We start from the raw sequence: 23,682 nt of genomic DNA on the forward strand, positions 1-23,682 counted from the left end.
CAAGATTGCACGAGTAAATATTCGTGTCGCGTATGCCATCAGCGGCATCATACGTTGTTGCATGACGAGAGACACGCTCCCGATTCGACAACTTCGGCCGAATCAATCGATAGCACGTGCCCGACCGCCGAAGTACAGTCGCATCTCGCGTCCGCGAAATCTACCTCGTCTAAGACAATTTTACTAGCCACTGCATGGGTGCATGCAAGCGTCGAATCCGGCCGCAACATAACAGTTCGTGCGTTAATCGACCAAGGATCGGAAACAAGCTTCGTAACCGAGGCTGTTGCTCAGCTGTTACAGGCGAAGCGTCAACGTGTCGCGACGACGATTTCGGGAGTTGGTGGGGTACGCACAGGCACCGCTCGGCATGCGATACGTTTGCGTCTCTCCCCGCGCTCTTCTCGCTCTCCAACGGTCACAACAACCGCGCTCGTGTTACCGTCTCTGTCCACGTACACACCGCGGCGCGTAACGGATTCATGTAATTTCGAGCATCTCTCGGATTTGAACTGGGCTGACGCGGATCCTTCGAGTCCCGACTCAATTCAAATGATTCTAGGAGCAGACATCTATCCGCATATAATCCTTGACGGAATACGAAGGGGCGAGCCGGGGAAACCTATTGCCCAAAATTCCATTTTCGGATGGATAATCTCGGGCCCCGTGGTCGCGAATTCGTCGCGCCCGAGCGATCCGTCGACTTTCGTTGTCACGCATCACTGTCTCGCTGACCACCAGTTGACTTCAGAAATGCAACGATTTTGGGAAGTAGAAGAAATCCCTCTCCAGTCTCTCCTTACACCGGACGAAGAAGCGTGCGAGCGTCACTTCTGCGACAACACGTCTCGCGCTCCCGACGGACGGTACATCGTTCGTCTGCCGTTCCGATCAGGACCCCCCATAGAGATCGGGCAATCGCGTCGGGTCGCAGAGAAAATGATGCACTCTCTATCGCGCCGTCTAAAGACGAGTTCCGCGATCTCAAAAGAGTATAGCGAGTTTCTGGACGAATACGAGCGTCTAGGTCACATGCGGCTAGCTCAAAATTCGACTGCATCGTCTCGGCAATGCGTTTTCATCCCGCATCATCCTGTCTTTCGAGCTGACAGCGCTACGACCCACCTTCGCGTCGTGTTCAACGCCTCCAGCCTCACAACCAACGGCTCTTCCTTAAACGACCACCTTTTCGCCGGTCCGAAACTGCAAAATGATCTCGCCGCAGTTATTCTCCGATGGCGAAAATTCCGGTTCGTCTATACAGCCGATATCGCGAAAATGTATCGCCAAATTCTCATTGACGAACGGGACGTCGATTACCAGAGAATTCTGTGGCAGCCAGCACTTTCCGCCTCGTGCCGAGAATATCAGCTTCTCACCGTCACATACGGGATGACGTGCGCTCCATATCTTGCCCTTCGCGTCCTTCAACGGCTTAATGAGGACGACGGGCATCGTTTCCCTCTCGCGCAGCACATTCTTCAACACCACATCTATGTGGACGACGTATTGTTCGGGGACGATGACCTCGAATCCCTTCGCCAGTCTCGTAATCAGCTGACCGCGCTCCTCGACTGCGGGAACTTTAGGCTCCGGAAGTGGGCAAGCAATTCGTCCGAGTTGCTGACCGATCTCGATCCAGCGGATCACGGTCTCGCGTGCACGAAGCTTCTCGCCCCTGACGACCAGCTCAAGGTCCTTGGAGTCAGCTGGAGTCCAACCCTTGACGCCTTTCAACTTCGAACCATCGTGGCTGACCCATTGCCGTCGACGAAGAGGTCGATTCTTTCCACGATAGCCAAACTCTACGACCCGTTAGGCTGGGTCACTCCAGCAACCGTGCTTGCGAAGATCTTCCTTCAGGATCTCTGGCGAATCCGCATTAGTTGGGACGGAAAACTACCGGAGGCACTTCTCGACAAATGGCGACCGATCTGCGAGCGCCTATCTCTCCTCGACTCGGTCACCCTTCCTAGGTGGATCGGCTCCTCTATACGGTCTCCTAGCATCGAACTTCACGGCTTCGCCGATGCCTCGACAGTCGCTTACGCCGCCGTCGTGTATGCCAAATGCACCTCGCCTTCCGGCGAGGTCACGATTTCTCTCCTCGCTGGAAAATCGAAAGTAGCACCTCTGAATCCCTTGACAATTCCTCGACTGGAATTGCAAGGGGCCCTTCTTCTCTCGCGTCTCATGGAATTTGTCCAGTCGACCCTCGGCACGCGAAATCTCTCCTGCGTGTGCTGGACCGATTCGACCGTGGTCCTGAATTGGGTCCAACAGCATCCCTCGCGCTGGAAGACGTTTGTGGCCAACCGGGTTTCCAAGATTCAAGCCCGGCTCCCGCTCGCGGAATGGCGACACGTCTGTACAGAAGACAATCCTGCCGATTGCGCCTCTCGCGGTCTCCTAAGCGACGACCTTCTTCGGTCATCCCTCTGGTGGCAAGGTCCCGCCTGGTTGACCCGCGATCGCTCCGAATGGCCACCGCTTCAGATTCGGATCGACGACACCAATCCGTTAGAGGCAAAGGTCATACCGGCTCATTCCGCCGTCCTATCTCAACCTTGGGAACTGGAAACAAGGTTCTCTTCATGGCCAAAACTCATTCGCGTCACAGCGTACCTCTTCCGTTTCGTGTACGCGTGTCGACGCAGTAACCCGGAGACAGGTCGAGCTCCGTCTCGCGGTTATGGTCTCGCGCTTTCGGCTGACGAATGCAGTAACGCGAAGTTCTGGTGGATCCGCCGGATCCAATCCACTCTATTTACGTCGGAACGCAAGACTCTCCTACAGAACCAACCGCTGCCGTCGAAGAACCCTCTGAGTGCTCTTAATCCTTTCCTCGATAACCAAGGGATCCTACGCGTGGGAGGTCGGCTACACCGTGCTCCCTTACCGTATCATTCGAAACATCCGATCATTCTCGCGTCGCATCCCCTCGTTCGACTAATCATCGAACACGCGCATCTTCGTTCGCTGCACGGTGGGCTCCAGCTCACCTTGAGCACCCTCCGCCAGAATTTCTGGATTTTACGAGCGCGAACTCTTGCGAAATCGGTGATTCACACCTGCGTCACCTGCGTTCGAGAGCGAGCTGCAATTCCCGCACAAATCATGGGCCAGCTTCCGGAACCTCGGGTCTCTCCTCCCGCGAAATGCTTTGCTCACTGCGGTCTTGATTACGCTGGCCCCGTCCAGATTCGAGCATCCGCAGGTCGGGGCATCACCTCTCGCAAAGCTTACATCGCGTTGTTCATATGCCTAGCAACCAAGGCGATCCATCTCGAGCTGGTTGCGGATTATTCAACACCCGCGTTTCTCAACGCCTACTGTCGATTTTGCTCTCGCCGAGGAATTCCAGAAGCAATGTATTCAGATAACGGTACCACGTTCATCGGAGCTAATCGCGAACTCCATCTCGCGCATCGCGCAACTCTTAACGATCCCGAGTTTTTAAATAAAACTGCCACCGACGGTGTTTCATGGCACTTCATACCCCCTTCGGCCCCGCACTTCGGAGGCCTATGGGAGGCCGGCGTGAAAAGCATGAAGCATCATATGCGTCGTGTTTTAAAAGATCGCACTCTCACATTTGAAGAGTTTACCACCCTTCTCTGTGCAATCGAAGCCTGTCTCAATTCTCGTCCGATATCTCCGCTATCCGACTCCTACGATGATTTCGAGTCATTGACTCCCGGCCACCTTTTAATCGGTTCGGCGCTCACGGTGCCCCCTCAGCCATCGACGCTAACCCTTGCCGAAAATCGCCTCTCGCGCTGGCAACTTATTCGGCACATGACCGAGCGATTCTGGAAACTCTGGAGAGACGATTACGTCAACACTCTCCAGCAGCGCAGTAAATGGCGTCGCGAACGACCTTCACTAGCGATCGGGCAGCTCGTCCTTCTGCGCCTTCCGAATCTTCCTCCCTGTAAGTGGGAGCTCGGTCGAGTAACGCAACTACATCCGGGCGAAGACGGATCTACGCGCGTGGTGACCGTTAAAACAAGCACCGCCGAGCTCAAGCGGCCCATCGTTAAACTGTGCCCGCTGCCGGTTTCTTGTCAAAACCCAGCGGAATAATAAGGTACTTCCTCCGTGCGTTATAGATGGAAGTCGCGCTCCCTAGATGTAAGTTGCGTGCGTTAGATTAATTATGCGATCGTTAGACTAAGCTTTCTCTTGTTTAAAATTAAGGTTGCGTGTGCTTGCGTTAAATTCATTCCCCCGTCTCATCATGGCGGGCGGCTCGAGATTCTCGCGTCTTCCGATTCGGCATCTTCCGTCCACAGAGCAGTGTGCGTGCGTTTCGAAACTATCGTTTCAAGGCGGGCGGTATGTTCAGGATTAGCCTAAAATTGTGAGATTCAAACGAAGGGGGTTTCGACCGTTGGTGGCCGGTTCGTACTTGTTTTCGTGTTGTGAGCGCGAAACCGAGCAGCCGTTGTCTCGGTCGCGTAAACAGCCGTGTCACCGGCGACAAACACCTTTGTTTGAATTTCACCTCACGATCAAAGGTGAACCGAATTCACCTATGGAAAACCCTACGATCAACGGTTCTCCCGACGTCTCGTGCGTTACCGTGCGCGAACGCACGATCAGACGTCGTTCTAACTTCGCAGCGCTCGCTTGCTTTCTCTCTTCACTTAATATCAAATTATTAGTTGTCTATCTCGTGACTTCGTCACATACTCGAAACTCATAGTGTTTTCTCGCGGCGTCGTCGCTTATTTTATATCGCGTTCATTGCATAATGTCCAGCTCTTTATACATTTTCGACGGTTTGGCCTCGTGTGCCAAATAAAGTGTGTTGAAACAACAATCGGAGTTCCCGTTTATCGCCTCCTGTCTACACCACCTTCCTCAGCGTTCAATTCTGAGCGGTCCCGGCCTCAGGCAGCTCGAAGTCTCGTGCATGCCGAAACAAAGGGTGACACTGTTTTTACAGTGTTGAGATTCGTTCATAGGTCACTAGTGACTACAACATATTCAAATTTGAACAAAACAATACATACTTCAAAAAGTGTCCGATTTCGCGTGGAATGACCCTTCAGAGAACATACTACATCCGTAGGATTATGTTTTTTTTAGAAGTGCAATGGTGCACGTGTATTCAACAATTGCATTATTTTTTTTAATGGAAATGCATACTTTTTATATAGACGGATATCTCTCGTCATTCTACGTAGAAAGTATTCCGGTACAATAGTTAAAAAATCATTAGTTATCGAGGTATTTTAAGAAAATGTCTTTTTTGAAGTATTGTAGTATAAGAGGATACGAAAGTGTAAGAAATTTTAAACCAAGCAATGTATTTCTGGGTTACCAAGTCAAAGATAATTAGAAAAAGACGAAGGTCGATTTTCGGAAGCGTAAGCAATATTTATTGAACACGTGTTTCTGCACCATATAGAGTGTTTATTGTCTAAACAAAATTGTGTTGTTACATAAAACGGAAGTCCAAGGCCAATGGAAGTTTCAATGTTCGAGGATCCTTTGTTGGTCAAAAATAGGACCGTGTAATACGTTGTTTTTCGCAGAGCATTGTTGTTCTTTGTCAGGTTACGTAGAAAAATTCCATCGATCCTCGGCGGTGGTCACACAAGAAACTTGATTCAACCGAATCACTTGTCCCACAGATCTTTGAAGTTAGTCCTGAAAAAAATAAACGTTACAACATCCTGCAGTGCAAGCCGTATCTCTCTGAAAATTGTTGCAGTAAAACTGTAGATTAGAAATACTCGATAACTGAATCAGCGTATCGTCAATTAACTAGTTATTTTTACACTCGGAACGGAAGCAGAGTATCGGATACATACTTTATCTACTTTATAGATCTCAAGGGTCGTATCACTATTGGCTGTGCAAAGTTCGAGAAGAATCTGGCTGTTGATTCGTGCCAGTGATCGATCTCCAATAGATAAGTTAATGTACAATGCGTTAAATTGGATCACGCGTGTTTACGCCTAAAGGTATGCGATTTGTACATCGATAAAAATTGTTTGATAAATGTTTGATAATGTCCGACAGTTGTCCCCGTGTTATCAATATTTAGAAAGTAACGTACTTGCGGCAGAGACAGACACCATTCTCGCAGCGACCGCTAGCTTTGCCCATGCTGAGACAATTGGCAGCGCAAGCACTGTGCTCGGCGATTCCTTTGATCGAGAGAAGATCGCAGGTCACTCTTCTTTGCGTAACGGCACGCTCTTCCGCAACTTTGGCGAGTTCGAGAGGTTCGTATTCTTCGTCTGGAATTTATGGAACGTTAAATGCGGACAGTGTTGGCCGAACATTATTCAGAATAATGAATAAAATATTAATGAATAAATCCAATTATTTTTTTTTTAATTACGTTTAGTTAGAGCCGCATCAACATTTAAGCGATCGTAAGGTACTTTAAGAAATTATGTTAAATTAACGTATAAAATGAAATAGACAAATTTGTATATTACCGACGGGGATGGCGACGACAGCGGCAGCAGCCACAAACAAAAAAGCGGCAAGGATGTAGAATTTCGCCATTTCAGTTATCGATTAGATTTCCGTTCTACTTTGAAGAGAAGCTGGAAGACTGATGATGGATGTAAAATCTGCATCGCTTTTTATACTATAATATTCTTCCACAGATGTAACGCGCTGGTAAATCCCGCGACAAGTATGTGCGCAGTTGTAATGAAAGGGAAAGTAAACAATTAAACGGTGTTGGCACGTGCGGTAAATCGTCCCTTATGGCGACAGACACAAATAACGGTGAACGTAGTAATTCCCCGTTCTTCCCCGTTACATTTGTCTCAGGTTTTCCTGTCCCTTGTGCCGTTTCTTCAAACCATCGTTGTCTGTGTACAATAGCCATGTTCTCGAAACCAGGTACTTACATATGTACACTAGTACTCGTGTATGCCATCTTTAATATTGTTCTTCGAAGTGACTGAACAGATCTGGTGGAAAATGAAACAGTATAATCGTTGAGCAGTAATCTGCAGCGTTTAAAACGAAGATGGAAACCTTCGGGTATTATAATTTCCGTAAGCAAATTGAAACTGATTTACTTGCCAACACATTTTTACTGTTAGTGCGTAAGAACAGAGTTGTGCAGAATTACAATTGAATTACTCCAGGAATTATATTTACAAAGTAATTGAATTACATTGTAATTAAATCATATTGTAATTTATAATTCAGATCTTCATTCAATTAAATTACAATGTAACTTGTAATTGCAATGGAGTACAATTACAAAATACTTTGTAATTAAATTACATTACTTACGAATTACGATCAGACTTGTGCAGATTTACAATTGAATTACTCCAGGAATTATAATTACGGTCCGATTCGAACCGTCATCGAGTGAGGACGTGTTTACGAGTTTCGTCTCTGCTGTGTCTCTGTGTCCGTGGCTGAGTGAGTGTGATAGCTTTAGTGTTATTCGCGAGTGTAAACACACGCTCAACCTCCGTGTTGGAGCACAGCGTAGCGTCGGAGCCTCTGATTACAGGAGCTGGCGCAACGCATATTCCGATATACCATGCCTTCATCTACACAGAAAAATTCACTCCCTGTTTCTTATGCGCAAGTAACGCAAAAGTTCCTTTTTTCCTACAAAGGAGCAAGCAATAATCCTTGATGCTATCGATGGAATCACTGTGCAGGAATATACTGTTGCAATTGCAAGTCTAATTGGCCCCAGTAGTATCAGATTTGTCTCCAGGATTTCTCAAAGGCGAGTTTGTTTGTACCTCAGCAGTAAAGAGTTAGCAGATAAACTCTCAGACAACCACACTAAAGTCGTTATTGGTACCCACACACTGACAATCAGACCGCTCATCTCCAAAGCCAAAAGGATTATTTTGTCAAACATTTTAGAAGAACTTCGCAAAATCATCATCTCTCCTGTTTCTCCAATCAGCTTCATTAAAGCAGGAGTTATTGATCCTGGCTTTTCTCATATTTTAAGTTTTCCGAGACAACTTTATGTAAATCCTGATGAGTTGCACAAAGTTCCGGAATCAATATCCATAACGTATGACGGCACGGTCTACTGGATTTATTTGTCTACCGACAAAGTATCTTGCTTTTTGTGCAAGGAGGAGGGGCATCTCGCCAAGTTCTGCCAAAAGGTGATCGCTCCAGTTGAAAACTCCTTTAAAGACACCCAGAATAAGGAGAACGCTACTCAGGAAAGTGTTATTCAACCCCAAGGTCCAGATTGTTCAATGCCACCTCCTCCACGTGTTAAACGACCTCTCTCCGAAGCAACGAGCTCCAACGACAGTAATCACTCATCGATAAAAGATATAAAACTTGATCGTGTTATGAAGCCGTCCAAAAAATCAAAAAATCAACCTGACGCGGGAACATCTATGGAGGAAGTTGCAAATCTTCTTTCACCAATCAAAGAATTTATCCAGGAAAATTCCCAAAAATTTCCAATTGACATGAAGAATATAACAAAATTTCTAGTCTCAAACTTTGGGAAGCATGATGTCCATTTTATAGCCTTGAATTATACCGAAGATATTCCATCCTTGATTAAAATGCTATCCGAGGTCGGTGCTCGTCTCCCCGGTAGGAGGCTTAGAGGTCGTGTGATTCGAATCATGAACCGTCTGTCCAACCCTGATACACGAGAATCCTCCACTGAAGACCTCAGCTCAATAGAAGATATTGAATCATCTTAACCTTTTCTATCCAAATGAACTAACTATGGAGCCTACCTCATTGAAGATCATTTTCTGGAACATAAGAAGTGTACGACAACGGGCTGAAGAGATCGAAACCATCCTAAAGGACGTGGACATCCTCATCTGTGTTGAAACCTGGTTAGCACCGGACAGCACCTTCAGAACCTTTCCAGGTTTTCTCACGCTCAGGAGAGACAGAACTCACGCCAGGGGCGGGGGCATTTTGATGTTCATACGTAAAAGCGTTGCCTATCGCGAAATTAACAATCTTCGATCTCCAGATGATTCCGTAGAGCTGTTAGGCGTTCAGCTAAGTCATCTCAATCCACCGCTCGATCTTATAGCTTGTTACAGAACTCCTGGTCAATCTCTCACACAAATTCAATGGGATCTCATTTGCTCGAATGTTGCAGCAAATGCAAACTGCATTTTCATGGGAGATTTTAATGCTCATAATACAAATTGGAACTGTAACTATACTGATTCCAATGGTGACAGATTAAGCAATTCCATAGATGCTCATGACCTTTTTTTGCATAACAATTATTCTCTTACACACCTGGATTTATACAGGAACAATAGATCCAATCTGGACTTAATCTTCTCGACAATAAATATTTCTGATAAGGTAAATGTTGTTGTGGGAGATGAAACCTTGGGTTCTGATCACTTTACCCTATTAGTTATGTACTATACAGAAAGATATTTCTATAAGAAACATTCGTTCAAGCTGAAGACAGTCAGAACCGATTGGAATAAATTTATGTAAGTGCGAACTAGATTCTCAGTATTCCAAATTTTGTACCATAGAGTATGAACAATTAGAGCCGCACTCTAGATATGAATTTTTTGCCGATATTGTGACTGATTCTATTGGGTCGAGCACTCCTACCAAAAGAAAAAAGATAAAAAAACAAATTGTGGTCAAACTCGATATTCGAATCCAGTTTTTTGGTGGGACTCGGAGTGTGACAAGATCAAGAGACTTCGCCGGGGGTCATTTAAAAAATGGGAACACACCGGAAATTTAGAAGATCTAATAAACTACAAAAAGTACGCAGCATTAGCAAAGAAAACCTTTAAAAACAAGAAAAGAGAATGTTTTAGAAAATTCGCGGAAAGTATTAGTTTTCACACAAATCCAAGTTATGTCTGGGACAAATGCAGAATTCTTAAAAACAAGTGGGTTAGAGCTACCTCCTCGGCTAACTCTGAAAATTTACAGCAAGGCGTTGAACGCTATCAAGCCTTAAACAAGATTAGTCCTCCTTGAGTTCCAACTAACCCTGAATGGCTTCCTCCTTGTGACCAAAACGGTTTCCTAGACAGCCCATTTGATCTAGTATAATTCAACATTGCCCTTGACTCTAAAAATTCTAAGTCGGCATCCGGTATGGACGGTATAGATTACGAAATTCTCAAGAACCTTCCGTTGAAATTTAAACTTCTTCTAGCATATTCAATTCCATGTATACCATGAATGAATTCCCCCTAAGCTGGAAAAAATCCTTTGTTCACTTTATAAACAAAACAGACGGCAACGGTTTGCGTCCCATCTCTCTGACGTCGTGTTCGTGTAAACTTTTTGAGTCCATGGTCAAGGGCAGAATGCAGGAACATGGTGGTGGGGGAACATGAGTCACTCATTCCTCCTAGCCAACAAGGCTTCAGGAAGGGGAGGTCCTGCTCTGACAATTTAGTTAATCTGACTCTAAAAATTGAGGAAGCCTTTATGGAAAAAAGTGAAGTGTTAGCTGCCTTTCTGGATGTTCAAGGCGCATTCGATAATGTTGATTGTAATATCTTATTGGCGAGACTGGCGGACTTAGATTGTCCTAGAAATCTGCTGTTGTTCATTAAGTTCTTGACACACGAAAGACAAATTTATTCGGCTACCTCTCCATCTAAGCCCAGGCTAGTTTTCAGGAGTGTTCCACAGGGAGGAGTGCTCAGTCCCTTGCTGTATATTCTGTATGTTTCAGACATAACAAGAAATGTACCTCGCAATGTCTACGTATCACAATTTGCAGATGATATCGCAATATATGTGAAATTTAAAATAGTCAAAAGAGCCCAGAGTACATTAACTAATGCCATTAACATAATCAGCAAAAACCTCCACCAAATTGGGCTTACTCTCACTCCGCATAAAACCAAACTAATTCGTTTTAACAATAAAAAAAATATTGCCATGCACTACACAAATTAAACTCTGTAATTGCAGTATAGTCTCTAGTGAATCTGTTCGCTTTTTAGGGATTGTCTTTGACTATAGACTTCTGTTTAAAATGCATATTGATTTAGTCATAAAGAGATGTTCCAGAGCTCTCAATATAATCAAATATCTTCGTGGTACATGGTGGGTGTCCGATCCTGAAACGCTCATCACGCTATACAAAAGCTTCATTCGCTCCACTATAGATTATGGCTTCTTTATCTATTTTCCCTCTCAAAAATACCTAACTGCAAAATTAGAAAGCATTCAAAATACCGCGATTAGGCTTGCCTTAGGCTACCGAAAAACTATACTTAATATCTTGATAGGAGAGTCAAAACTGTCTCTGATTAAAGAGGGCGCTTCCCAGCTATGCTACTGTTTCATGGCCAAGATCTTAACAAATCGAAACTCTCTCACCCTCAGGGCCATCAAAACGTATTATAATTTGTACAAAAGCAAAAGGACCTCACGACAACGCAGATTGCTCTGTAGATGCCTCACGTCTGCTCTAGAGCACAATGCATCCAACATTCGTGAAACTAATATCTATTGTCATGATTATAAAACTTTCATAACTTCAATCCCAATTGGTACCGAACTGGGTACTGATATAAAAACTACAAATAGTGCTCAGAATATTCTTCAGGATGCATTTGGGATCAGTGACTGCTCCACTATTTACACGGATGGTAGTCAAATTTCTGGGGCCAATTGTGTTGGTTCGGCTTGTATCTGTCCTGAACTTACAAGGAGAGACCACGTCCTTCGGGTCACCGATTCGGTTGAAACTTTGCACACTTATAGATCTCGTTCTCCTCTTTACGAATATATAGCATTATAGGGGCAGATACCCAATACTTTTTGAGATATTGACGATTGAAGTTTCATTATTTCCCATGTAATGTCGTATTTTTTCTAGCCTACAACAAGAGTAGGTGTGGCGCGACGGTAGCGTGCCAAGTTTTCAGCCAGACGACCAGGGTTCAAATCGTGCCGACTAACACATTTTTTTTTTAATTTCATTATATTTTATCATTGCATATTTATATTATTAATTTCAAACGATTAAATTTCACGCATAAAATTGCATTTTGAATTACAAATAACATGTATTTATTTACTAACAGAAGTAAAATATTTATTGTAGAATACTTACAGTTGTTGTTATGTACAGCAGTGGTATTTGTCGTAGAAGCAAACAAAACACAATGAAGCGAAACATCTTGCACATCGTATAAATACACTTTGGTCACATGAACATTTGTTTTTTAATAGTTCCATTGGGAAGCACACCTGGTTTACATTTTCAAAAATTTCCCTATCGTTCGATAGTCCAGCGGCGAACCATGCGTATTGTAACATTGGTTTCAAAATTACTGCAGACAATTGTTTATGAATGAGAGAATGTATTTTAATTGCATCTTCTCTGCTTGCAATTTCTCGATTTTGTTCAATTAAATATGTGCAGTTTTGAATTTTTTTAAATAAATTTTTTACCTATCTATAAAAGTACACGTCGCAAGGTTGTACTAGTGGTGTACATTTTGGTGGAATAACTCGAAGAGTACATGTGGTGTTTCCTTCTTCGGTTAGAAATAATGTGTCGTACATTCCCTGATTTGTCTGTCCTCCCCAGGAATCAATCAACAGGAGAAATTTGTTATCTTCCACATAAGGTTTCATTACCAATTTTAAATAGTCTTTATAAATATCCTATGTAAGTTTTCCGGATTTCGAACAAGTTACTATTATGTTTGTGTGATGTGACATAAGTTCATCTACTCTTTTTTTAACAAGTGACCACTTGTTAAAACCACTCATCTTCAGCAGATTCGTCAGCTGTAATTTTGGAGAATACATTTTCCCTATCTATGTCGTAATTAGAAATGAGATTCTCCTCCGTAACTATTTCGTGATGATCGATCATATCCAGGATCAGTTCAAATATTTTCTCGCCTATTGCTATCGCTGCACGAGAAATTACGGATGATCCTTCTGATGCAATTAAATTTTCATTGCGAAGGAGTCCTTCCGCATATATAAAAGCGTCCTTTAAACATTGCTTTTCATTTTCAACAATCGCACTTGCATCGCGTACACAATCATTTTCACTCGCGATAGAAACACTACGAGATGAAAATCTCGACGTAGACGCTCGCGTATTCATTTTTAGAAGAAGTTCTTGCTTTGACTGTGAAACAAAACTGACTGTTCAACTGACTGGGAAAATGCAATTCGGAACTTCGTGGGTTGGATTATCATCCCCAATATAAACATTCAATAAACAGTGACATCGGAGACGCTCTTGAGATAGAGGAAACTCTTGAGACCGCGACGCAGTTTGAAAACGGCGGGTCACATTACTTACCATTCGTGCTCGTAGTGATAAAGTTTGAATTTTCCTCTAATGATTAGTTTTAAATTCTTTTTCTTCAATGCATATGATGATAAGTACCGGTTTCATTTTGATAAAATATAGCAGGCCGCCGAAAATGATCGGAAAGCAGTAAAATATATCACCTCGCAATTCCATTTAAATTATATAATCAACACGGATCAGACAGGATGTCAGTATCAATCAACGTTCGAAAGGACAATAACATATAAGGGAGTAAAGACCGCACTTGTTTAAAAAAAGGTAGATGAACTTATGTCATGTTACGAGCCAGGGCTGCGAGCAACGCGAGAGGCCGGCGAGGGGTTGTTACCCCAGGAATATGGTTTCAATTTGTTAGTTAGGTACGCGGACGCACCCAATGCGAAATCGGGGAGCCGCTAGGATAGTTGACGTCGAGGACGCACCTGATGCGAAATCAGGGAACCTCTGGGAGGTTGGAGTCAAACGCAGACGCACCCGATGCGAAACCGAGGAGCTACTAGGAGGATGAAACTTCGCGAACGCACCCAATGCGAAATCGGGGAGTCACTAGGTTGGATACGCGGCGAACTGCGGAGCTGCTAGGATACGGAAGAACCCAATGCGAAATCGGGGATCCACTAGGATGGTATAGTTTTCGTGGACGCACCCAATGTGGAACCGGGGAGCCACTAGGTGGGAGAAATCTTCGTTGATTTGAATTTAAGATTAGTAAGCCTCGTAACTTATATAATTTAATTGATACAATCCGAGCGGTAAGATTGTATCATGTGGGAACGTTCAATTATTAGATTAGGATATTAGGCAATAATTAAGGGTTGTAGATTACGCGAGTTAACAAACAAGACAAATATATTCTGATTTAAGATAATTACAAATGTTGTTGTTTGTGTCGCGAGTGAATGTACAATTTGAGAATTTGTTACCTATGATGCACGGTGTTGACGCACTGGCAATGCGGGGTTAGATAGCGATTATTGAATGCCAAATAGAATATATACCGAACTAACGGAATCTATAAGGTTACGAATTGATTCGAAAGGGACTTTAACCCGATCTCACTAGACTTGACGCGACGTGACTGCACGAGTACTGCACCGCGTCTGAATCTTGACTGAACCGCTTCTCAACTGAACCAAGGTGGATGAAAATGAACGGGTTTATATACCTTGAAAATGAAAGGGGTACTCTGTTTAAGATTTAATGTACGTAGGGTCACAGTCACATTTTTGTCAGTTCTAATGAAAACCAGGCCTCAGTTAGATTTTCGTTAAAGGGGGTTAATGAAGGTTATCCGGGCTATTTCCTATCAGAATATTAATTAACGGATGCCAGAAGGGAGTGTCTAGAGATTTTGATATAAAGAAGGCATACAGTATCTTTCGTTAATAAAAGGGGCCTGTTGGGACGCTTTTCGTTCTCAGAAAAGAGATTACAAATTCTAATCGAAAGGAACGTGGAGAACGTCTCCATACGTAACAGTCACATAACACAAACGTAATAGTAACTTGTTCGAAATCCGGAAAGTTAACACAAGATATTTATAAAGACTTCTTAAAATTTAATATCTATATTTAATATATAAATTACTATTACTATTTAATTACTATTAATTATTATTTAATATATAACAATAGTAAATAATCCTGTTGTTAGTAAATAAATACATGTTATTTGTAATTCAAAATGCAATTTTATGCGTGAAATTTAATCGTTTGAAATTAATAATATAAATATGCAATGATAAAACATAATGAAATTAAAAAAAAATGCGTTAGTCGGCAGGATTTGAACCCTGGTCGTCCGGCTGAAAACTTGGCACGCTACCGTCGCGCCACACCGACTCTTGTTGTAGGCTAGGAAAAATACGGCATTACATGGGAAGTAATGAAACTTCAATCGTCAATATCTCGAAAAGTATTGGGTATCTGCCCCTATATATATATATCTGCCCCTGTATATATTCGTAAAGAGGAGAACGAGATCTATAAGTGTGCAAAGTTTCAACCGCATCGGTGACCCGAAGGACGTGACCTCTCCTTGCGCGAGAAGCGGCAGCTATTCGGCAGAGATCGGTTACAAATTCAATGTCGCCAATCAAAGGCTGCGACGACACTTAGCCAAAGACGCGGGGTCATAAACCAAAAACCTGTCAACAGTCACGGGTGACTGAATCTCGGCACGGTTGGAGACAATACCGTCTGGAGCAACCGGCGAGCTATTAATAGCGATTTGAACGTTATTCCGCTTACGCAGACATGGTTTTAAACAATATGAAAAAATTTAAGATAGTGTATGTATGTATGTATTCATTTATTGTTCCCCTCAGGGTTACAATCCCATTACATCACATCTGCTTCAACTCGCAAAATCGCAGACCACTAATTACACCGATAGAGAGAGAGAGAGAGAGCTACTGTCGCTTTTCAACATAATAAGTATAATAACATAATAAAAACGGACCTAAAAATATAAAATAATAACAATATATCACAATAAAATAAAATAAAACCAATCTACCATAACGCTCGCCATAACGCTCGCCATAAATACAATATAATAAAATAAAATAAAATACATTTAATATATTACATTATGTAAAATAAATAAAATAAGTAACTGCCGTAATTTTGTCATCAGCAAAAAAAAAACAGACAAATAAAACATAGCATACCACTCTTTTCTCTCACACACCCACACGCACACACACTCCTCCTCCTACACCTCCCCTTCCCTAACCCGCGGACCACCTCTTCCGGTCGCTCACCATACATCCCAATCCTCCATTTGCACCTTCCCTCCATTCCTCCACCCTCCTCATCCACTTCCCCCCTCCCCCCTCATCATCCAACACTTCCCCCATCTTCTCCTGCCAACCTCCTTCCTCATCCAGCCGCATACATTCCTCCCATACATGCTCCCACGTCTCACTTATCCATCCACACACTCTACATTTTCTCTCCTCCTCATCCATCCAATATTTTCCCTCTTTCATACCATTTCCTAACCTAAACTTTGCCACCCTCTGCCATCTACTCTGCCCCCATCCTTTCTTTAAGTAGCCCGGCAGACCCTCCCCCTTTACCATCCCATACCACTTATTATATCTTGATTTCTTTATCTTTTCCCACCTTTCCTCCCTCTGCCTTTCCTTCTCCCTTTTTACCAGCTCCCCACTTACCTCATCTCTCCTCTCCTCCATCATTTCCTCCATCTCCTGTATTGTCCACCCCTTATCCTCAAAGAAATCCCGTCTTTCCTTCTCCCACCCTTCTCTTACTACTCCCCTCCTTTCCCTCCCTCTCATCTCTTCCCAACACAATCTCGCTAATTCCCCTCCTTTGCCCTCTCTTAACTTCTTTTCATACCCCCATGCCCTCAACCCCGCCCTGCCCCTCATTAACTCTCTTTGCAATTCTTCCCTAACCATATACCCTGGCGTACACTTTTCTACTTCTAACACCCACTTTAGGTATCTCTCCTGCATCCTTTCCATACCCTCCCTTTCCTTCCACCCCCATATTTCTACTCCGTAACTCATCACCGGCCACACTAATTTATCAAAAAGCCAAATCCTCCTACCCCAGTCCTTTCCAAACCTCCTCTTCCCTATTCCCCACACTTGTCCCATCACTGCCGCCCCCTTCCTTATCCTTTCCGCCACTTGCTCTTCCTGACCCCCGTCCCTCTTTATTACATATCCTAGATACCTATACCTACTGACCTCCTCTAGTGCCTTACCTTTCCACATCCACGTCACCTTCTTCCACCTTCCCCCTCCCCTCCTACACCTCATTATCTTTGACTTTTTCGCGTTTAGCTGCAGCCTTTTCCTATCCATATAGCGCTCTAGCACCCCTATCATCCCTTTCATCCCTTCCTCCTCTTCCGCCAGCATCGCTATATCGTCCGCATACGCTAAGGTGTATACTCTTCTTCCTCCCAGTTTCACCCCTCCCCATCCACCCCAAAATTTAAGATAGTGTTGATGACAATAGCTCATTATTAAATTAATATTCAGGGTGGTCGCTTTTAAACTTCGATATGAAATCTGTATTTGTTCGAATTTTTCCGAGTTTTCCATTTTTTTTTTACAACTAGAGTTTGCAACTACAAAATTGGAAAAAAAATAAAATACGTATCATTACAATTAATATTATACTTAATTTATATTAATTAGAGATTTTGTACACAAGATTTACATGTTAGTTACATATTTCATATAAAACAATTAAGCTGTACGTTCTAGTCCTGGTTAAAAAAAAATAATGTGCGTTCGGTTTTATGCTAAAAGACGGCCCGGTTCTGTTCTAGGAAAGACGGCCCGGTTCTGTTCCAGAAAAGACGGCCCGGTTGAGTTCCAGGAAAGACGGCCCGGTTCGAAAACATAGTATATATATTAGTGTGTAAATGCAACAAACAGTAAAGGCAATGCTGCACTGAACCATGCTGTAAAAAAAAAGTTGTAAAAATCTGGGATTAAATAGTTAAAGAATTATTAGAATATGGAGCTGAACATAAGAAATCGTGAACGCCGGCTTTATGATAATTGTTCCACATCTTTAGATAACGCTGTAAGTGATCTGGCATGTGCTAAATTGTTGATTAAATTTACTTTAATAAGGAATTTAAATAAGGATTACGGAAAAATTATTGATTTTTCTCCTTATAAAGGATGCAGTAATTACAGTAAATTATCAAGTTATCAAATGAAAACAGATGAAATAAAAGATAGGCTTCCACTATATATGTATATATATATGTATATGAATTTGTTACAAATAACCTCAACATACATGTACTATATAGTAATCAATTATCTGTAAGACTAGCAAAAATTTATTATTCCGTACGCTATCGTATATATAATGATATCATATTAGATAAGGTAAAACCTTTTTTAGATAGATCAGATTTATTAAATAAGTTAAGTAAGATACAATTTTATACTAAATTAGATATGGCAGATCAAGATGTCAAAGAAAAAAAAATTATTCTGGACCATGATTCTACATATAATATAACTGAATATCTATCTAATGACAATTTGTTAAACTTTATAGTAGCGTTTGATGATTCCAATAAATGTACTTTTCAATCTTTAAGTTCTTAAATGATCTTGTAGTATCTGGTACAAGACTTTATGAAACTTCTATAAGTAATTATACCAAACGTGTAAGATTAGAATAAATACATTTTTTATCAGTACTAGGGTTTTTTATGAACAAAAATTAGTCGTATGGTTCCAGAGAGGTGATACATGAGAGATTGCTATAATGCTTAAAACACTAAATTTAGTGCTTTTTTATGTAAGTTCATCACTTCTCTTTGTTGTTTTCAAATATGTTATTATTAGGTGTTACTAAAAATTTAAACAACCAACACATTTCCCGCACCCAAAACGAAATGTTGTCAGGGCTTTCGTCTTGAAATTGCACGACTAGTAAATGTTTCTCTCGAAAATCTTTTATTAATAAAAGATGCTATTTTAATTTTTGCCATATTAAGTAAACTTTGCTATTCTAATATTGATGTAAATATATTCCAGAGTGTATCTAAACAACGAACCAGTTTTTATCAAAAAGATAAACAGTTTCTATCATGTTCTTACACATCAAAAGCGGAGTTTATTGGAGAATATAAAAAGCTCTGCTGCAAAAAAGCAAAAGCTGAAGAACTTTATCTCCTGGTTTTAACTGAACTCGAAGAGGCGATATCAGATGGTAATGTCGATAGCTTAAAAAAATTAAGCAACTTCATTGATTACATAAGTGATGCAGAAGATCAAGTAACTTTGAGAGATTATTATGATAATGCTAACTGTTTGTGCGACCCTCGAGGGTCAGTTTATTAGCTTGAACGAAGTGCCCGTCTTGCACATTTGGCAACCAAATGTCCCAAGAACGGAATCTTTACAAGGTCATTTACAACCGGGAAAGTAAAAATCACGCTTCGGGGATTAGGACTCGGGAAGTAGTTTATTACCCTTGCACGTGTGCTTCCCTGGTCTTCACTTTCGAAATTGCCGTTTTCACCCGTCTCCATAAAATACTTAGGTCATTGTCACGTGTCCCCGAACGGGCCTTACCTGCGTTGCGCCGCCTGAGTGCGGGTTTTTCCGTCAACACGGCTTGCCAAATGTTTCTTACGCTTTTCCACCACTTTCTCTACCATCGTGGGCGTTGGCCAGTCACGTCACCGCCCATTGACAATTCGCTTAAATATCGGTGTTTGGCAAGCGCGGGAGAGATTTTAGAAAACACACCGAAGTCCAAGCACTTCCCTTACGGCCACTGTTTCGTACAGTCTTCAGTTAGAAAAACATACCGAAGTTTTAGTACTTCTCTTAAGGCAACTGTAACGTACAGTTATTAAGACAAGAGCATCTTTCTTGTAATAATCAATCGCGCTAAATATATACAGTCCACAAAGTTTGTTTATATTAACGTTAAATAAAGTGATAGTTTTCTTACTTTGTTAAACCTGGAAATCACAGTCCATACACAACAAACCCCTCCCGAACAACGAAGCTGACCATTCGGCGCGATCACTAACAACCCTGTTAAGAGTACTAACTTAGTTATCTTAGCTTGTAAACATAATAAGGTAATGATTTTAGAGTACCTACTTGGCAGTGATAGTCAAATTCTAAGTAATTTATCTATTGGCATCAGAGCAACTACTATATTACCAGATGATGAGGATGAAACATGCCATAATGCATTTTATTATGCTATACGTTCAGGCAATGTTGAACTTCTTGATACACTCATTAATGAATGGCCAGGCAATTATTTTGCTGTTCATTTCAGGGAATTAGATGAAATTCTTTCACGAGCTTATGAGGAATTAAAACTAAAGAACGTACCATTGTCAGAAGAGATAGAAATTTTTGTTGAAAGTAAATTAATAAACCTCCGTTTCTTCTCTAGTACTTCTGGACAAGATCAGAATGTGAAGAGTTATCTTAATAACATAAGAGAGCGGATTGAGTTAGTACTTCAAAATTTCAGCCTGTTAAAGGCAGAGTACTCAAACACAGAAAAAGTAGATGAAAAGTTTTTATTCATAGCAAAATTTATTGCACAAAATATTCATATATTAAAGCGGCAGTTGAAATCAACCTACGATAGACTGCCTTGGGAAGAAATGGAATTTTGTTTGATCAGTTTTGTTTCTTCTCACATAAAACGACAGGAAAATAATCTATTCTATAATGCCACATGAAATAAAAGTAAAATACTAAACCACTTGAAAAATTTTGCAAAGGAACTTAAAGAAGAAAAAGATACTATAGAAGGTATGGACATTGGTAAATTTGCTGATCTCCCAAAGTTAAAGCGTGAGAGAGTTGTTGCAGAGATCGTTAGCAATTATCCTCAATTTGGAGAGTTGTATAGCGATTATCAACAAATAAGGGATATTCACTCTTTAGAGAAAATAAATGATTATATAAAGTTGGCGTTATCAGCTGATCCTAAACAAAGGGAAGGATAGTTAATTATTACAAGGGTTTTACAAGTTATTGGTGAATATTTAAAAAACACTCTAGAATCACCTGAGTTATCTAGCACTGTAAGCGAGCTTCTTCTACTATCATTACCAAGGAACACAAGAAAAGTCATTATAGATTTACGTAATTCACTATCACATGCTTACTCGCTCTCTAAGAGAACAGAGATTGAGGAAAATACAGATGTTAGCTTTTTTATTGGTGTTCAAAATGATACTAAAAGAATCGATAATGTAATTTCTGACATTCTTTATGTAGTGACCGTAATCAGGAAGGCTAAGGGTTCTAAAGAGGTTCTAAAGATTTCGTACACGTGTTGGCTTTGGTGCGTCTTTATTTGAACTGCCGATTCATACGATCGGTCCTGGCGTGTCGGGAGGTCCGCGCCCTCTCGACACGCGTCAACCAATACATATCGGTTACCGACTGCTGGTGCTATATACTACAGTTCGTCCATCCTGACAACATGATTGCCCTCAATCATCGGTTCACGCAGAAAACACAAACATCTTATTGTCTACAAGAACCTCATTAAATTAAAATATAACTCTGATTAACATACACATTCCTTTCGCATGAATGAACAAAACAAAATTTCTCGTTTAACATAAAAATAATCTAATGTTCAGTAAACTCGCACTCTAAACCTAAATCTAAATTAAAACGTAAAATTAAATAATCATTTTCTTAACAAACTTTTTCCAACGATAATACACTTAAACTAATCCGGATCACCTTTAATCCATGGTCTCATATTTTCGACAGAACAAGTTCCTTCATAAGGCATTTGAGTTAACTGGTTATTTTCAGGATCACATACAATATAACGGTCATGGTCTAATACACATTTCACTACATAGGGTCCTCTATACTTAGGTAATAATTTCTTATTCACACCCGCAGTTGTATCTACATTTTTTATCATCACATAGTCGCCTAATTGATATTTTGTTGGTTTTTTACGCTTCTTATCATAGTATTTTTCATTATACGCATTACTCGCTTGAATTCTCTCGCCTGCGCTTTGCCTAATACTATTTAGATCTCGATATTCGTTCTTTCTCTCTTCAAGAATTTCGCGTAAATCATCACTACATTGTCCTAACTGATTAGTTCCGAAAAAGAGTCTAGCCGGTGTATCTCCAATTGATCGGTTTATCGAATTATTTAACGCAAATTCTGCCTGCACTAAAACGTTATCCCAGCTACGAGATGTTTCAGTAAGTTTCGCCAAAATCGGTGTCAATGACCGATTTATCCGCTCGATCTGACCGTTTGCGTGTGGTGTGGCAGTCGCAATAAGAACATGCTGTATACTATTCGCTGCCATAAATTCTTTAAATTTTTCGGACGTAAACGCTTTACCTCTGTCTGATACAATTTTCTTTGGTTTACTATAATTCGAAAAATAAGATTTCAAATGTCGTATTACTTCATCAACGCCTGTACTAACGGTTGGATAAAATTTAACAAATTTCGTGAACGCATCAATGATTTCAAAGATATGTTTCTGGCTGTGTTTAGTTCTTTCCAACGGACCATAATGGTCGATGTGGATGCACTGGAAAGGTAAATTTCCTTTTTCCGGGCAATGTAACTTCCCTTCAATCTTATTTGCAACTGTCGCGAATGTTATGCATTTTAAACAATTTGAAATATGGTTTTTTACTTTATCTTTTATACAGGGAAACCAATATACTCTACATATATATTCTACTGTCTTATTCATACCCTGATGAGTAATTTCTTCATGGCTTGCACGTATTACATTTTCCTCCATGGATGATGGAACGTAAAATAACAATCTACCATTCGCTTTACGATATACTAAACCGTTACTTAATTCAAAAAATCTATCCTCCTCTTGTTCTAATTTAGATCTGATCTTATTAATTTCCGGGTCTAAATTTTGTAAGATTTCTAAATTTCTCTCAAAACTATTTTCCGTAATAACTAGTATACTATACATACGACTTAATGCATCGGCATGCTGCATTCGCTCGCCTTTTCTATGCTCCAATACATAATCATAATTTCGCAATATAAGTGACCATCTAAGAATTCTAGGATTAACCTCTTTTCGCTCCAAAGTTAACTTTAAGCTATTGCAGTCTGTGACAATAGTAAACCGTATGCCCTGTAAGTATATTCTGAATCGTTCCAGAGAATAAATAATCGCTAATGCCTCCAATTCGAAGCTGTGATATCGTGATTCTATTTGCGTTGTGCGCTTACTAAAATAACAAATAGGGTGAAATTTATTATCCGATTGTTTCTGTAAGAGCACTGAACCAAATCCTGAAGAACTTGCATCGCAGTGCAATTCTGTATTAGCTGTTGGTGAATAAATACATAAAACTGGTTCGGATATCATTAACTGTTTCAAACTTTCAAAAGATTTCAGAGCTTCATCATCCCATTTGAATTCCGTTTTTGATTTTAACAACTCATAAAGAGGCTTCGAAATATGTGCAAAATTTCGAATAAATTTTCGAAAGTATGAAATTAAACCCACGAAGCTCTGCAATTCGCGGAACGTTCGCGGTATTGGATAATTTGTCACTGCATCTACATGCTCGGTACTCGGTTTAACACCGTTGGCACTAATTCTATAGCCTAAATAAGTAATTTCAGTAAATAAAAATGTGCATTTTTCTAATCGTAACTCTAAACAATTTTCCACTAAAACAATCAACACTTCCTTCAAAATCTCTAAATTTTCTTCTATCGTTTTCGTTGCAATCAATAAGTCATCAATATAAATTAAAATCTTTCCTTGATCCAATAACGTACGAAAAGCTGCACTTACAAATCGCATGAAAAAAGAGGGTCCATTTGTCAATCCAAATGGCATTCGAACGTACTCGAATTGACCCATAAAAGT

At 41.1% G+C, this 23,682-nt stretch overlaps 1 protein-coding gene, 1 long non-coding RNA gene and 1 pseudogene across 2 annotated transcripts; 1 reads left to right on the forward strand and 2 right to left on the reverse strand.

Annotated features, from left to right (window-relative positions):
- Positions 1 to 5,360: 5,360 nt before the first annotated feature.
- On the reverse strand, positions 5,361 to 6,609 carry LOC143364053 (defensin-like). Its single transcript, XM_076804566.1, has 3 exons — positions 6,459 to 6,609; positions 6,071 to 6,254; positions 5,361 to 5,658 (listed from the first exon to the last, which is right to left on the reverse strand). Exons 1-3 carry the CDS (start codon positions 6,526 to 6,528, stop codon positions 5,628 to 5,630), a joined length of 285 nt encoding a protein of 94 aa, XP_076660681.1. The 5' UTR covers positions 6,529 to 6,609; the 3' UTR covers positions 5,361 to 5,627.
- A 5,463-nt stretch (positions 6,610 to 12,072) lies between these two features.
- LOC143364057 (uncharacterized) lies at positions 12,073 to 12,768 on the reverse strand (annotated as a pseudogene).
- A 4,988-nt stretch (positions 12,769 to 17,756) lies between these two features.
- On the forward strand, positions 17,757 to 20,316 carry LOC143364055 (uncharacterized). The gene is made up of 3 exons (XR_013083976.1): positions 17,757 to 17,859; positions 18,834 to 19,008; positions 20,098 to 20,316. It is a non-coding gene; the product is annotated as an uncharacterized LOC143364055 (long non-coding RNA).
- The last annotated feature ends 3,366 nt before the right edge of the window (positions 20,317 to 23,682 follow it).

The sequence above is a fragment of the Halictus rubicundus genome, unplaced genomic scaffold, assembly GCF_050948215.1.
Source record: "Halictus rubicundus isolate RS-2024b unplaced genomic scaffold, iyHalRubi1_principal scaffold0223, whole genome shotgun sequence".
NCBI classification, from domain to species: Eukaryota; Metazoa; Arthropoda; class Insecta; order Hymenoptera; family Halictidae; genus Halictus; species Halictus rubicundus.

What these genes read in the sequence shown, in the direction of transcription:
- LOC143364053 (XM_076804566.1), bottom strand. Translation starts at nt 6,528, where the DNA reads ATGGCGAAATTCTACATCCTTGCCGCTTTTTTGTTTGTGGCTGCTGCC. An exon ending in TGTCGTCGCCATCCCCGTCG is followed by an intron (nt 6,255 to 6,458) that starts GTAATATACAAA and finishes CATAAATTCCAG; the next exon opens with ACGAAGAATACGAACCTCTC. An exon ending in GGTGTCTGTCTCTGCCGCAA is followed by an intron (nt 5,659 to 6,070) that starts GTACGTTACTTT and finishes TATTTTTTTCAG; the next exon opens with GACTAACTTCAAAGATCTGT.